The 15,775-nt window shown below is 55.7% G+C and overlaps 1 protein-coding gene across 1 annotated transcript; it reads left to right on the top strand.

Moving 5' to 3' along the window:
• The first annotated feature begins 1,884 nt into the window (after positions 1–1,884).
• On the top strand, positions 1,885–14,630 carry AK1 (adenylate kinase 1). Its single transcript, XM_052648362.1, has 7 exons — positions 1,885–1,967; positions 5,164–5,202; positions 6,724–6,759; positions 6,944–7,107; positions 7,901–8,017; positions 13,945–14,136; positions 14,392–14,630. The coding sequence occupies exons 2-7, from the start codon at positions 5,196–5,198 to the stop codon at positions 14,458–14,460; spliced, it is 585 nt and encodes a 194-aa protein (XP_052504322.1). The 5' UTR covers positions 1,885–1,967; positions 5,164–5,195; the 3' UTR covers positions 14,461–14,630.
• Positions 14,631–15,775: the final 1,145 nt, after the last annotated feature.

The raw sequence follows: 15,775 nt of genomic DNA, 5'->3' as shown, positions 1-15,775 counted from the left end.
AATATTAAACAAGCAAAACCTGTTTCAGAGATGTTAAAATGGAGAAAAAAATTATAGGGCTAGATTTTACGCCACACACACACATTTAGAATTATTTTCACTCAGGTGGGATAAGATCAATGCAGTTGGGCCCTTAGCCTCTTCCTCTTGCCCACTAGCTACATAGACCTCCAGCTTCCCTTCTTTCGCTGACTCTAGGGCGGTTGCCAGCTACCCACCCTGACTGTCTGTACCACTGCCCCTCCTATCAGTCGGTCTGCACTAGTACATGTTCTGTGCCCACTTGCGGGATTCCCAAGAGCAGAGACTCACACGGATGGTTGACATCATCAATTTGCTTTCCCCAAAGGTTGCGCCCATGCACACAACCACCTACAGCTTTCGAGAGGGCCTTTCAAACAATTTCTAGGGTAGATTGTCTGACCCATGACACCCCTCCCACAGATGGGGAAACTAAAATCCCAACGAGTAAGAGCCTTGTCTGATGTCACAGGTGGCAGTGTTGGGATTAGATCCAAGCCTCCTGGTATCCAGGCTGCTGCTGTTGCTAAAAAGAAGCCACCATCTAAGGTGACCTCACTCTCCTGAGAGTCTTACCCTCTCGCTTAAACACCTTCCATGGCTCCCTAGTGCCTGCAAGACAAGTTCCACATTCAACCCACTCTACCATCTGGGGCTGCAGCCTTCAAGGTCGTGATATGGTCTAGCAGTCAAGTGCATGAGTTTTGCAGCTACGTGGTCCTAGGCTCTCTGCTCTGCTACTTCATTGAGCAACCATTGCTGTGTCCCTGTCTCGTGAGGAATGCTGGGTAAATACTTTGCTCTCTACCTGGGAACCCCAGGCAAGCTCTTTTACAGCTGTGACCCTCATTTTCCTCCTTTGTGTTTAAGGATTGCAGATGTGGTCTGAGTCCAGTGCTCTGCCCAGCACCTGGTGCCCAGTGAGCCTCATTAATGGGAGCTGTTCTTTGCATCAGGACTATCAGTCCCCATTTGTGCCCACAGCATTCTTAATGTCCCACATCCTCAAGCTGGCCTCACTGGGAACTGCCTGGCAGCTGCATGGGGGCAGGGCTGTTTTTGTGTTTTAAATAATCTCTACACTACCACTGGCTCAGATGGTAAAGAATCTGCCTGCCAAGCAGGAGACGCAGGTTCGATCCCTGGGTCAGGAAGATCCCCTGGAAAGGGGAATGGCAGCCCACTCCAGTGTTCTTACCTGGAAAATCCCATGGACAGAGGAGGCTGGTGGGCTACAGTCCCTGGGGTTAGAAAGAGTTGGACACGATTGAGCATGCACACATGCACACAACCACTGGCTGGGAGATGGATATGTGGGTGATCTTTGAAGTTCTGGGGAGTTACAGTCCCAGAGAAGCTCTTGAGGCCCCTTCCAACAGAGGAGGAGGAATTCTTGGTGGCTGTTGGCCCAGAGACTTAGGGGCAGGATCTGAGGAGAGGCTGGGGGCTTGTCTGGACAGCAAAGCCCCCAGAACACATGCCTTGGTCCCCTCCACCCGGTTCTGGCCTCTCTCTCTGCCATCGATTTGCTGTGGGATTTTATGCAAAGAGCCTCTCCTCTCTGGGCATCAGCTTCCCCAGCGGTCATAGAAGAAGCCCGGTCCGGTCCCCATGGAGTGATGCAAGTACAGTGGAAGTAACAGAGGAATGAAAAACCCTCGGGAAGCTGTACAGTGCAGTAAGCGTGTGCAGGCACGGCCACCTAGGGGTGCATGGCCTGGCTTCCCATCAGGACTCCGCTCCAGTCCAGTGCCCCCTCCCTTCCCGGTCCGCTCTCCCTCCTTGCCTCCCTCCCTCCCTCCCTCCCTGCCATCACGGAGTGCTGGGCTCCCGGCATGCCGCGCGCTGCTGACAGCCTTATAAATAGTCGTCTTTGCGGGCAGGCGGCTGGCGAGGACAGGCAGGGCACGCACTGGCCCCTGTGCCCACACTCACCCTTCCCCCAGGTCAGTGTGTGCCCGTGTGTGTGCTTGTGCACGTGTGTTGGTGGGGGGGGGGCGCCCCTGCCGGGAGTGGGGAAGCTTCACCTGGGGGGATTGTGTGTGTGTGCGCATGTCGGGGGCTTCTCAGGCTTCGTGTGGCTGTGTTCGTAAGTGTGGCTTGTGATCTGTAAGTATCTGCCTGGCGGTATTCCCCAGGCTCTGCACTAGGTGTCTGTGCCACACTGTGTGTGTCCTGTGGATGGGTGTGTGTGTGTGTTGCTATCCCTCCTGGCCTCCGTGACAGTCACCCCTTTGTCCCGCTGGCAGTCCTGGGGCTCCAGGTCCCTGCCCTTGGCCCATCTCAGCTGGGGACCTGGGAGGAGAGCTGTGGCTGGGCTCCCTGCCCCAGGACCTGGGAAGGGTCAGCCTAGGTGTTGGGAGGAGCTATCCTGGCATGTCATTTTGAGTGCTGGGGGGATGGGAAGCCCCCTGGATGTTTGGCCCCCTGCCCCAGCCTCCTGAAAGGGCAGGGGCTCAGAGGGAGCCCTGAGCCAGCCCGTGGGGCCTTTCCTGAGTGCCATTCCGCTACCTACCTGGGACCCTCCAGCAGCTGGACTGGGCTTGGGAGCTCGTGCCCAGAGAGGGCACCCCAGCTGCCCAAGGTCACACAGCTGAGTGATAAGAGTTGGGACTTGAACCTTAACCAGTTGCCAACCACTGAGAAGGCTGCTTCAGGTCAGGAGCTGGGAGGCCTGGCTCTTGCCCTGGCCTTGCCTTGTGATTGAGGTGAAGTCGCGGTCCCTTTGGGCCTCGGCCTTCCGGGCCCCTCAGCAGGCCACCCAGTCATGTGAGGAGGTGCCGTGGTCCTGACCTGGGGGCCTTATAAGGCCTGGGTGCTGAGGCCGTAACCCAACTCTGCCCTGGACCCTTGGCCTCTGTGAGGACTCCTCACAACACAAGTTATTTTGGACCAAGAAGCGGCAGGTGCCAGCAGGGCAGAGGGGCTTAGGTTACCAGGAGGGGGCGGGGCGGGGTGGGGTCGGGGTCCAGGCCACTCCTCAGGGCGTCACTGCAGGCTGTCCCTGTCCAGGGGGACCCTCTCCCTCCCCCACCAGCAGCGGAGGGCCACTGGCAGCTCTTAGCGTTCCTTCAGCACACTCAGCAGGAAAGAGGCTATAGCTTACACTCCACAGGAGGCAGGATGGTCAGCAAGCTGCTGAAGGACCTAGCAGATGCCAGGCCCAGGGCAGCAGCGAACACCGCCCCCAGTGTGACCTCAGCCAGGCCGTGGAGCAAGTCTCTCCTCCTCCCCAAGCCTCACTCCCCTCCCAAGACGGCTGTGAGGATGGAGTGAGGCCCCAGCCCCATGCTCAGCCAGGGCCAGGCCCGGAGGGGTGGGACACAGGCCTGCAGTACAGCAGAGAGGCTCAGTACAGTGTGGTGTGTGCGATGCTGGAGGCCGGTCACCTGCCAGCGTGGGAGTGGAGGGCAGAGTCCAGGAAGGCTTCTTGAAGGAGGTGGGACCTGAACTGAGTGCTCAACAATAGCTCCTTGGGGAAGGGCATTCAGGTGTTGGGTGCGACATTAGCTGGGACCTGCAGGTGGGACACGATTGTGGTGAGTGAGGGAGCTTCAGGCAGTTCAAGCAGCGGCCCCCAGGGGAGGGTTCCCAAGGGGCCAGATTGCTGGGCTCGGTCAGCTACATTATGGTTTATTTGGGGGACGGAGGGGGCCTCAGGTGGAAGTGTTTCAAGCAGGCAAGGATGTGGTTTGATGCTTGTCAGAGAAAATCCTGCAGGTTGCCTGGTGGGGTGTGGAGGTGGGGAGGCCCATGGGAGGCCAGTAAGTGGCCAGTTTCCCTGCTTGGAACAAGGAAGTGGCGGTGAGGATACAGACCGGAGGGAAGTTCTGGAGCGAGAGGGCTGGGACGTGCTTGTGTGGGGTGGAGGTGGGTGGGGAGAAGGGCGTTCATGCTGACCGGCGCCTCTGGCTGGGCGATAGAGCACGTGGCTTCGGATGATGTAAGGGCTGTTTAGAGGCTGGGCTCTCTGGGGTCTTTGGGCCTGTCCAGGGGCTGTGTTTGCGGGAGGCTGGGGAGAGAGGCCTGCGCTGGCTGGGCAGAGATGAGGGTCCAGGGCACCTGAGGCCAGCAGTGAGAGGGCAGAGTAGGGGCACTGGGCAGGGGTCCCAGCCAGAAGGAATGCTGGCCCAGGCTTTGGGGTCAAAGGTTAAGGCAAAAAGGTCTGTGGTGGTTGCTGGGAGCCTTGGGGAGGGCTGGGGGTGAGGAGTGAAGTGGGAGCCAAAGATGTGTCATGGCAACTCCAGAGAGACTGATGGGAAGGGGAGAGGGAGGGAGACCTCTGAGCTGTGGATGCAGAGGGGTGGGGTCCCAAGAGGCACTGGGCTTGATTGACAAGCTGAGGGGAAAGTGGGGTGCAAGGTCCTCAGGCAGGGAGGGAGCAGGGGCCATGTCGGGGTGGAAGTTGGGCCTTCCACCCAACTCTGCTGCAGTACAGCAGAGAGACCCAGTACAGCGTGGTGTGTGCGATGCTGGAGGCCGGTCACCTGCCAGTGTGGGAGTGGAGGGCAGAGTCCAGGAAGGCTTCCTGAAGGAGGTGGGACCTGAACTGAGTGCTCAACAATAGCTCCTTGGGGAAGGGCATTCAGGTGTTGGGTGCAACGTTACAGGGGTGGGAGCCGGGGGACCCACTCAGTTGAGAACCGTGCAGGCTGTGGACCAAGTACAGACTCACAGCTCTCTCCCCTTGGGCCTCTGTGTCCCTTTGAGCATCCTGGTCCAAACCACTCCTAGATGAGGACACCTTCCTGCCTCCCGGGCTTTCCTCCTGCTCTGGGGAGCGTTGTCAAGGTGTCGGGCAGACGCAAGACCCAGGGCCTGTTTTCCGGGACTTGGGAGGGAAAGAGTTCAGCACTTGCAGGAACCGCTGTTTATGCCTCTGGCTGTCGCCCTCGCTGTTGGGTGGGCGGGAGGGGCTGCTGCCTGCCCTGCGTGAGACAGGTGAGGCAGTGGAGGCACCCCAACGAAGGGTGACTTCGCTAAGATCTCCCAGCCTCCTGGGCCTCCCTTGCCCTCAGCGGCCCCTCCATCCTCAGAAGACCAGGCCAGGGCCTGACCCTCACCTTGGGGGGCTGGCTGGGGTCAGAGGCTGGATGTCCGAGAAATCCCCCTCACTTGTCTGCCTGTGCCCTTGTCTTACAGAGCGCTGACTCGGCTGCCCAGATCACGGCAGGATGGAAGGTATGGAAACGCCTCTCCTTGCCTGCTCATAGCCTGGGCCTCAGTGTGCCCATCTGTTAAAGGGCTGTGCTTTTGGGAGACATGCGGGGATGGTTTGGAGGTAGCTCTGGAGCTGCCAGAAGGACCTGTCTGGGGGCCTCCGGCATCTTTCTCGGGCCTCTCGGGCCTCTCGCATGATGTACGAGCTCCAAGATTAATTTTAGAAGGAATGAGGCTTCCTTGAGGCTTCTCAGGGCCCCATAGCTCACCTCCTACACTAGTATTTATAGAGCTGAATCTCTGGCTCTTTCTGGAGGGGAGCGCAGCGCTGGTAAGGGAAGGCCTGCCCTGCGGAGAGGCCCCAGGCCTGCAAATGCCAAGGCAAACAAGGACACGCTCCTGCCCCTCTCCCGGAGCAGTGGGGTTGAGTCTTTAGGGTGTCTTGGGCCCTCCTGGCTCCTGCGGGCTGGGTCCTGCAGGGAGACGTGGGCAGAGCGCCCGGCTGGCCCGCCTCCTGGCGACACCACCCATCCCATCCCTGGCGCTGGGTCCAGGCCCAGGCGGCTCTTAAAGGAGCCCAGTGGGCCTGGCTGCTGCTGCCACCTGAGGCTAATAGTCATCCTTCCACCCCCGGGTCTCTGAACATAGGTGTTCCTGGGCTGTGTGGGCACCCCCACCCCACTCCCAGGCTTGTACCCTTTCACATGGCCACAGACGATGGAAGCCCACGGAAGTCATTCTAGCAGCTCCTCAAGACCCCCGGGAGCTTGCCAAGCTCACCTCCCCATTGGCACACAGCGAGCTCCTACTTCCCTGAGAGGCGGGGAAGCCCGGGCAGCTTGGAAAGAGGCCCCCGCCCCAGTCCCAGCAGGCGCCTGCCTCCAGGCCTCAGTCCCTTCTGTATGGTGGGGCTGCGGTCCGGCAGAGTTCTGAGGTGGAGGTTGAAATGCAAGCTCCCTCCCGCCCTCTCTAAGCAAGGGTTCCATGTGCCCACCACAGTCCTCTTCCCCAGCAACTGTCTCCAGGGCAACGCGTGTTGTGGTTGCCAACTCCACACTGGTACCGCCTAGGGGAGGCAGGCGATGGGCAGGCCCAGGGCCTGAGGGGGGAAGGCTGGGGGACACAGCAGACCAGGACCATGGGGGCCTGCTGCTCGGTGACAGACCCCCGCATCATGGAAGACTCTAGAGCCAGAGGTGACCTAGCGCCTTGGTCCAGCCGCCACAGGGAGGGGCCGTGAGGGTGGGCGTCCGAGGCCCTGAGCGTCACCCTAATGGCCTGTGCGGAGCCTGTGACTTCCAGGCCTTGGTCCCTGCGGGTCTTTCCGCCTGGATCAGCCTCACCGCCCCGGCCTGTCCCAGTCTCTGCGTTTCCCTCGGCCCGTGTCCCTTGCTCCGGGCTGACTCATTTGCCTCTCTGACGCGAACACGAGCGGTGTCCGTCCCTCTGCCTGGGACTCAGCACAGGCCTGGGACCTCAGAGGTGCCTCTGACTCCTTGTCCAGTGACTCACCGAGCTCCGCTTCCCTCTTCTCTCCCACAGAGAAGCTGAAGAAAACCAAGATCATCTTTGTGGTGGGTGAGTCCAAGGCAGGCGGGTGAGGCAGTGAGAAGGGCACGGCTTCAAAGGCCTCCCGGTGGGAGCCTGGGCCTGGGGGGCACCCTGGGCTCTGCCCCTCTCCTCGCTGGGTGGCCCGGGCAGACACCCCCGTCCCTGCAGGGGTCCTGTTTCTCAGGGCTTCTGAATGGGTGGGCGCTTGCAGGCGGGCCCGGCTCTGGGAAGGGCACCCAGTGTGAGAAGATTGTGCAGAAGTACGGCTACACCCACCTCTCCACCGGAGACCTCCTGCGGGCCGAGGTCAGCTCGGGCTCGGCTAGGGGCAAGATGCTGTCAGAAATCATGGAGAAGGGGCAGCTGGTGCCACTGGTGAGTGGGCCCCAGCAGGGTGAGGGTTGGGGGGCGGTGGTGGCCCTGCGTGGACGCCAGCCAGCAAAGCCCATGGCACACCAGCAGGGACGGCCATGACCTTCCCTGGCTCTGAACCCCCCTGAGAGTCCTCATTGCTGTTGGCAGAAAATTCCTTCCAGAAGCTCCCAAGAGCCTCCAGGACCTGCCTGCCGACCCTCTCAGCGCCCCTCCCTACACCCCCGCGTCTTCACCCCCGGCGCCAACTCTCCACCCTCCCTGCACCCTGGCCTTTCTATCCCCTCACATTCATCACACTCCTTCCTGCCTGGAATGTTCCTTCTTCCTCAGCTTTCAGACCTTGCTGACTCCCTCAGATTTGGGCCAAGACCCGCCCCCCACTTTAGACTCCAGTCGCCCCTGCTGCTCTGCCAGTATATAGCCCATGTCATTCTTGGAAACTATAAATGAACTGTGTGATGGTCTGTCCCCTCAGCAGACTGTGAGTGTGCTGAGGACAGGGAAGGTCTGCTTTGTTCAGACCTGTGTCCTCAGGGCTCAGACAAGGAGGCTGGAAGGAGGGGCCCAGTCATATTATTGAGTGAATGAAGAAATGAATGGATGAATGAATGAATGGCCCGATCAATCAGTTAAGTCTTCGCAATTCAGAGGCTTCCTGGAGAGGGCGGCTTGTTTGGGGAATCTGTGTTAGGGCAGAGAGCGTTTCTGACTGTGGGGCATCCTGTGCAGAGGCTCGAGCAGGGCCTGGAGAAGAGGGGCTCATGACCCTCCCCTTCTTTTGCTGCACCCCCAGGAGACAGTGCTGGACATGCTCCGAGACGCCATGGTAGCCAAGGTAGATACTTCCAAAGGCTTCCTGATCGACGGCTACCCCCGGGAGGTGCAGCAGGGGGAGGAGTTTGAGCGGAGGGTAAGTGCAACCTGGGGGAGCTGTGACGCCAAGCGGACAGGCAGGAGCTGCCGTGATGGGCAGTTCTGAGACGACAGAGAGAGAGACTGACCGTCGGACGGTGGCAGGGTGGGCAAGGAGGAAGCCCAGGCTTACTCTCTGGAGGCCTTTCTGAAGTCTAGAGGAAATGAGTAGAAGAAGAGGAGGCAGCAGGCTGAGGAGTTCACAAACCTGGCCACGGGTTCCCGTTCAGCTGTTTGAGGCCTTGGGCCAATCATTCTGCCTCTCTGAACCTCTGTGTCTCCGACTGCAAAATGGGGACAGACGTTATCCTTGAAAGGTAGCATGGGGGTTAGAGAGAATGCACCCTTCGAAAGTGGGGCTTGGCACCCTGTGAACACACAGTCAGAAGGTCAGGAAGCAGTGTGGAAGGTCAGGGGATGTGGGGAGAACAGAATCTGTGGGGCAGGGCAACTCGGAGTACCGTGGGGAGGGAGGTTCAGGCCTGGCTGAGGTCTTGAATGCCATGGCGGGACTCTAGTCCCCTTCCAGGCACCACAGGAAGTCTGGCTGGACAGAGACAGCCTTGAGGAGGAGGGCTCTGGGCTGCCTGGCACGAGTGCCCTCCAGGAGGATCTTCTCCAGGGTGGGAACACCTCATGCAAACACGCACATGTACAGGCAGGTGACCACAGTTATAGACAAGCACAGGTACATGCACACACACGTACCAGCAGACACACGTGCACAAGGCTAGAGGCATATGTACACACGTACACATGCACAGAGATGTACTCAGGTATATACAGAGATTGTACACATGTACACACACATACAGATGTACACACACACACAAGTGTGCACACATAAACACACCTCTGATATATGCCAGTATCTCTGATGTCACAGGCCATATGGGGAAACAGAGGAAACTGCGAGTTCCTAGGAAGAGGGAGAGGTCAGCAAGGATGGATGGGGATTCAGGGGCAATTCTCAGCAGCAGGGCCATATATGGGGAGGACCTGACATCTTAGGGGGCTGGGGTAGGACAGACTTCCATCTCCACTGCCTGTTTTTGTGAGACTGGGCCATCTTTGGGCTTCCACAGCTTTGAGCCTCACTCAGTAGGAATATACCATATTTCTTTAAAAAATTTTTTTGGCTGCTCTAGGTCTTAGTTGGAGAAGGCAGTGGCACCCCACTCCAGTACTCTTGCCTGGAAAATCCCATGGACAGAGGAGCCTGGTAGGCTGCAGTCCATGGGGTCGCGAAGAGTCGGACACGACTGAGAGACTTCACTTTGACTTTTCACTTTCATGCATTGGAGAAGGAAATGGCAACCCACTCCAGTATTCTTGCCTAGAGAATCCCAGGGATGGGGGAGCCTGGTGGGCTGCTGTCTATGGGGTCGCACAGAATTGGACACGACTGAAGCGACTTAGCAGCAGCAGGTCTTAGTTGCAACACACAGGATCTTTCAGTTCAGTTCAGTCACTCAGTCATGTCCGACTCTTTGCGACCCCATGAATCACAGAACGCCAGGCCTCCCTGTCCATCACCAACTCCCGGAGTTCACTCAGACTCACGTCCATCGAGTCCGTGATGCCATCCAGCCATCTCATCCTCTGTTGTCCCCTTCTCCTCCTGCCCCCAATCCCTCCCAGCATCAGAGTCTTTTCCAATGAGTCAACTCTTCGCATGAGGTGGCCAAAGTACTGGAGCTTCAGCTTTAGCATCATTCCTTCCAAAGAAATCCCAGGGCTGATCTCCTTCAGAATGGATTGGTTGGATCTCCTTGCAGTCCAAGGGACTCTCAAGAGTCTTCTCCAACACCACACTTCAAAAGCATCAATTCTTCGGCGCTCAGCCTTCTTCACAGTCCAACTCTCACATCCATACATGACCACAGGAAAAACCATAGCCTTGACTAGACAGACCTTAGTCGGCAAAGTAATGTCTCTGCTTTTGAATATGCTATCTAGGTTGGTCATAACTTTTCTTCCAAGGAGTAAGCGTCTTTTAATTTCATGGCTGCAATCACCATCTGCAGTGATTTTGGAGCCCCAAAAAATAAAGTGTGACACTGTTTCCACTGTTTCCCCATCTATTTCCCATGAAGTGATGGGACCGGATGCCATGATCTTAGTTTTCTGAATGTTGAGCTTGAAGCCAACTTTTTCACTCTCCGCTTTCACTTTCATCAGGAGGCTTTTTCGTTCCTCTTCACTTTCTGCCATAAGGGTGGTGTCATCTGCATATCTGAGGTTACTGATATTTCTCCTGGCAATCTTGATTCCAGTTTATGCTTCCTCCAGCCCAGCGTTTCTCATGATGTACTCTGCATAGAAGTTAAATAAGCAAGGTACAGCCTTGACGTACTCCTTTTCCTATTTGAAACCAGTCTGTTGTTCCATGTCCAGTTCTAACTGTTGCTTCCTGACCTGTATACAAATTTCTCAAAAGGCAGGTCAGGTGGTCTGGTATTCCCATCTCTTGAAGAATTTCCACAGTTTATTGTGATCCATACAGTCAAAGGCTTTGGCATAGTCTATAAAGCAGAAGTAGATGTTTTTCTGGAACTCTCTTGTTTTTTCCATGATCCAGCAGATGTTGGCAATTTGATCTCTTGTTCCTCTGCCTTTTCTAAATCCAGCTTGAACATCAGGAAGTTCATGGTTCACATATTGCTGAAGCCTGGCTTGGAGAATTTTGAGCATTACTTTACTAGCATGTGAGATGAGTGCAATTGTGTGGTAATTTGAGCATTCTTTGGCATTGCCTTTCTTTGGGATTGGAATGAAAACTGACCTTTTCCAGTCCTGTGGCCACTGCTGAGTTTTCCAAATTTGCTGGCATATTGAGTGCAGCACTTTCACAGCATCATCTTTCAGGATTTGAAATAGCTCAACTGGAATTCCATTACCTCCACTAGCTTTGTTAGTAGTGATGCTTTCCAAGGCCCACTTGACTTCACATTCCAGGATGTCTGGCTCTAGATGAGTGATCACACCATCGTGATTATCCGGGTCGTGAAGATCTTTTTTGTACAGTTCTTCTGTGTATTCTTGCCACCTCTTCTTAATATCTTCTGCTTCTGTTAGGTCCATACCATTTCTGTCCTTTATCGAGCCCATCTTTGCATGAAATATTCCCTTGGTATCTCTAATTTTCTTGAAGAGATCTCTAGTCTTTCCCATTCCGTTGTTTTCCTCTATTTCTTTGCATTGATCGCTGAAGAAGGCTTTCTTATCTCTTCTTGCTATTCTTTGGAACTCTGCATTCAGATGCTTATATCTTTCCTTTTCTCCTTTGCTTTTCTCTTTTCTTCTTTTCACAGCTATTTGTAAGGCCTCCCCAGACAGCCATTTTGCTTTTTTGCATTTCTTTTCCATGGGGATGGTCTTGATCCCTGTCTCCTGTACAATGTCACGAACCTCATTCCATAGTTCATCAGGCACTCTATCAATCAGATCTAGGCCCTTAAATCTATTTCTCACTTCCACTGTATAATCACAAGGGATTTGATTTAGGTCATACCTGAATGGTCTAGTGGTTTTCCCTACTTTCTTCAATTTCAGTCTGAATTTGGTAATAAGGAGTTCATGATCTGAGCCACAGTCAGCTCCTGGTCTTGTTTTTGTTGACTCTATAGAGCTTCTCCATCTTTGGCTGCAAAGAATATAATCAATCTGATTTCGGTATTGACCATCTGCTGATGTCCATGTGTAGAGTCTTCTCTTGTGTTGTTGGAAGAGGGTGTTTGCTATGACCAATGCATTTTCTTGGCAAAACTCTATTAGTCTTTGCCCTGCTTCATTCCACATTCCAAGGCCAAATTTGCCTGTTACTCCAGGTGTTTCTTGACTTCCTACTTTTGCATTCCAGTCCCCTATAATGAAAAGGACATCTATTTTGGGTGTTAGTTCTAAAAGATCTTGCAGGTCTTCATAGAACCTTTCAACTTCAGCTTCTTCAGCATTACTGGTTGGGGCATAGACTTGGATAACTGTGATATTGAATGGTTTGCCTTGGAAACAAACAGAGATCATTCTGCCGTTTTTGAGATTGCATCCAAGTACTGCATTTCGGACTCTCTGTTGACCATGATGGCTACTCCATTTCTTCTGAGGGATTCCTGCCTGCAGTAGTAGATATAATGGTCATCTGAGTTAAATTCACCCATTCTAGTCCATTTTAGTTCGCTGATTCCTAGAATGTCGACGTTCACTTAGGTCTTAGTTGCAACACACAGGATCTTTAATTGCAGCATTTGGGCTTTTACTTGAAGCTTATGGATTCTAGTTCCCTGATCAGGGATCAAACCTGAGCCCCCTTCATCAGGAGTAAGGAGTCTTAGCCATTGGACCACCAGGAGAGTCCCAACACTGTATTTCTCGACCTCTAAGAGGCTGCAGGACCTCAAGAAAGTGTCTATCCTGGCCTGGGACTCAGTTTCCCTATCTGTGAGATGGAGATTGGCTGGGCTTCCTTCGAGCTAGGAGGCCATGTGTCCTGAAGTCCGATGCCAGGCAGCCCTAAGCATGTCCCGACGTACCAGCTTTGTGACATCACTTCAGGCCATGACAATCATGTCTAGAAAATGTGGTCAATGAAAGACCCCATCCTTCCTGGGGCTGTTGTGGGTGATGTTGTGGGTGCTGGACTTGGCACAGGGCCCGGCTCCACTGTGTCGGCCAGCCTCTGGACACCTGGTCTGCTTGGCTCTGGTCACCAGGGGGCGCCTGGGCTTCACTGAAGGAGGACCGGTCGACCTGGTCCTTCCAAACCTCTGCAGATGAAATGTTTGTTCCAAAGACAGTGACATTGTTGAAAACCCCCAGAGCTCAGCAGCCCCTCGCCCCTTCACTCAGCCCTTGTTCCTTTGTCAGGTTCCCATCAGCCCTGCAGGTATAAGATGCATCTACCGGCCCTCAGGGGCTCCAGGCCTGCCTGGGAGAGGGATGTTAAGTAAATAACCAGAGGCCCTCTTGAGGCAAGGCTTCCCAGGTGGCTCCATGGCTCTGCCTTCCAATGTAGGAGCTGCAAGAGAGAGGGTTCAATCCCTGGGTTGGGACGATCCCTTGAAGGAGGCAATGGCAACCCAACCCACTCCAGTATTCTTGCTGGGATTATCCCATGGACAGAGGAGCCTGGTAGGCTACAGTCCATGTGGTTGCACAGTCTGAAGCAACTGAGCACACACACACACACTCCTGAGACAAGCTCAAGGCAGAAGTAACGGGGACTGATTGCAAGAAAGTGAAAGAGCGTGTTAGTCACTCAGTCTTGTTTGACTCTTTGGGACCCCATGGACTATATAGCTCGCCAAGCTCCTCTGTCCATGGGATTCTCCAGGCAAGAATACTGGAGTGGGTTGCCATTTCCTTCTCCAGGGGATCTTCCCTACCCAGGGATCGAACCCAAGTCTCCTGCATTGCAGGCAGATTCTTTACTGTCTGAGCCACCAGGGAGAGGATCCCAGAGAGCTAGGGCTGTGGTTGGGGCAGGGGAGGGGGCATCTGAGAAGACTGCCCTAGAAGAATGAGATTTTAGCTCAAATCAGAAGGCAAGCCCTTGGTGTTGAGGGAAAGGGTTTCTGACTGAGGTTCCCAGAATGAGCAGAGGCCTGGCGAGGAGGGGATGAGAGCCCGACCACAGCCAGTCATGTGGCCGAAGCCAGGAGAGCAAAGTCATGAGGAGCATGAGATGAGGAGGGCAGGTCAGGTGAGGAGTTAGGCCTTTCTCCCGAGGGCACTGGGGAGCCGTGGAAGAGGCGTGAGCAGGGGAGGGGCAGGGCAGATCGGTTTGGGCAAGCTTCCTCAGGCTGCCTTGGGGAAGGGCTGGAAGGTATGGGTGGGTTTCAGGTAGGCCTGAGAAGTGGAAAGTGGAGGAGAAGGTGGCCCCAGGGGGCAGGAATGGACCCTCTGTAAACAGCACCCTGCCCGCAGATCGGACAGCCCACGCTACTGCTGTATGTGGACGCCGGCCCTGAGACCATGACCAAGCGGCTCCTGAAGCGCGGAGAGACCAGCGGACGGGTGGACGACAACGAAGAGACCATCAGGAAGCGTCTGGATACCTACTACAAGGCCACAGAGCCCGTCATCGCCTTCTACGAGAAACGCGGCATTGTTCGCAAGGTGCGGGCCTGAGAGAAAACCTGAGTCTTCGCCTGGGATGGCCTCCAATTGCTGTCACCTTGGGGCAGCCCTCCTGATTGGGCCTTGGTTTCCCTCACTGGTTGGACAAGAGGCTGCTGCCCACTGTGGCTGAGCTTGGGGAGCCTGGCTTGGCCTCTGGGGGGGGGGTTGTCAGCTCCCTGCCTTGGTGGGGTCCACCCAACCCCCTCACCAAGCCCCGTAGTCACCTTGCCCTCACGGCCCGTCTCCCTGCAGGTCAACGCCGAAGGCTCTGTGGACAATGTCTTCTCCCAGGTCTGCACCCACCTGGATGCCCTCAAGTAGCCAAGCTGGAGCCCCCTCCCCGGCGAGAGCCCCGCCCCACCCTCGTCCTGACTCGAGGCCTTCCTGGCCTGAGCTCAGTGCCTCCACCCTGCCCGGCTGAGCACAGGCAGAGGAAGCCACTTTATCCTGTTTTCATGGACAGCCGAGCACTAAAGGAGTTTCCAAGGACATTCAGTTTTATTCCTTTTTCTTTGCTTCCATCAGGGTTGATTCACAGGGCGTGGACGCCCCAGCCTTGAGCCCCCAGCCCCGCCCACTCTGGTTCCTCGTCAGGGGCCCCTCTAAACCCACTTCAGCTGGCGCCCCTCTCCTTGTTCCAGTGGAAAATCCCCCTCACACAGGGGTGTGCTGGGCCCCCTCACACAGGGGTGTGCTGTGCTAGGCCAGGGGACGCTGGGTGATGGAGGTGGTGTCCTGGTTCTCAGGGGCTCATGGTCAGGCAGAGCTGGGCCCTGGCCTGGCTTCCCCTCTATCCTTGCTGTGTGACCTTGGCCCTGAGCCCCTTAGCTCTCTGAGCATGTTTTCTGTCCCAAACCGTCGCTGGGGACAGGGCTGGAGCAGGCAGCATGGTCATGGGCTGGGGGTGGGGGTAGGGGCTCCCCGGGCAGGGAGGACAGCATACATCAGCTGGCTGGGTAGGCAGTGAACTGGCCTCCTTGGTGCAAGATGCTCTGAGGGTCTGGACAGGGCACTGGGAATGGAGGGGGGTCATGGTCAAGGGTGCCTCCCTGGAGGTGAGACCTGCAGGATGTCCCATCATGCAGCCCTGGCCAGGTCACAACCTGCCCTCCCCGAGCCCATTTCCAAATCTGAATTAGGCTCAGTGCTCCTCCACCAAGGTTAGGATGAGAACACACTGAGCCAGGGGTGTGAGTGGTCAGTACCAGGGCCTGTGGAACCACAGACCAGAGCAGCCTTGGCAGGATGCGTTGGGAATGCCTCGGAATACCCCAGAGTCCCCCGGGAGAACTATCTTCCCTCTTCTGTTCTCTTTCATGCCTTGATCTCATCACGGAGAGCATCTCCCTTGGTGCTCACATGCCCCTAACACCTGTCCCAAGCCCAGCTGGCTCCCTTTAAAGCCAAGAGAGCCTCCGGCAGGGCACCCTCAGCTGGGATGGAATCCTGGGTGGGGTGAGGGCGACCCGTGTGTGTGTCACCTTCTATTTATGGCACATGAGGCTGGTTTTCCGTTTACAGTCATTATTTAAACTTTCCTTTAAAATAAACATATTTAAGTTATAAAAAGTGAGTCTATTGAAAGAAGAACATGAAATCAGTAGATAATAGTATAGGGGAGATAGGCTCTAGAAGG

This window comes from Budorcas taxicolor, chromosome 11, assembly GCF_023091745.1.
Source record: "Budorcas taxicolor isolate Tak-1 chromosome 11, Takin1.1, whole genome shotgun sequence".
Taxonomy (NCBI): Eukaryota; Metazoa; Chordata; class Mammalia; order Artiodactyla; family Bovidae; genus Budorcas; species Budorcas taxicolor.
This window is presented reverse-complemented; position numbering and strand designations above follow the sequence as displayed.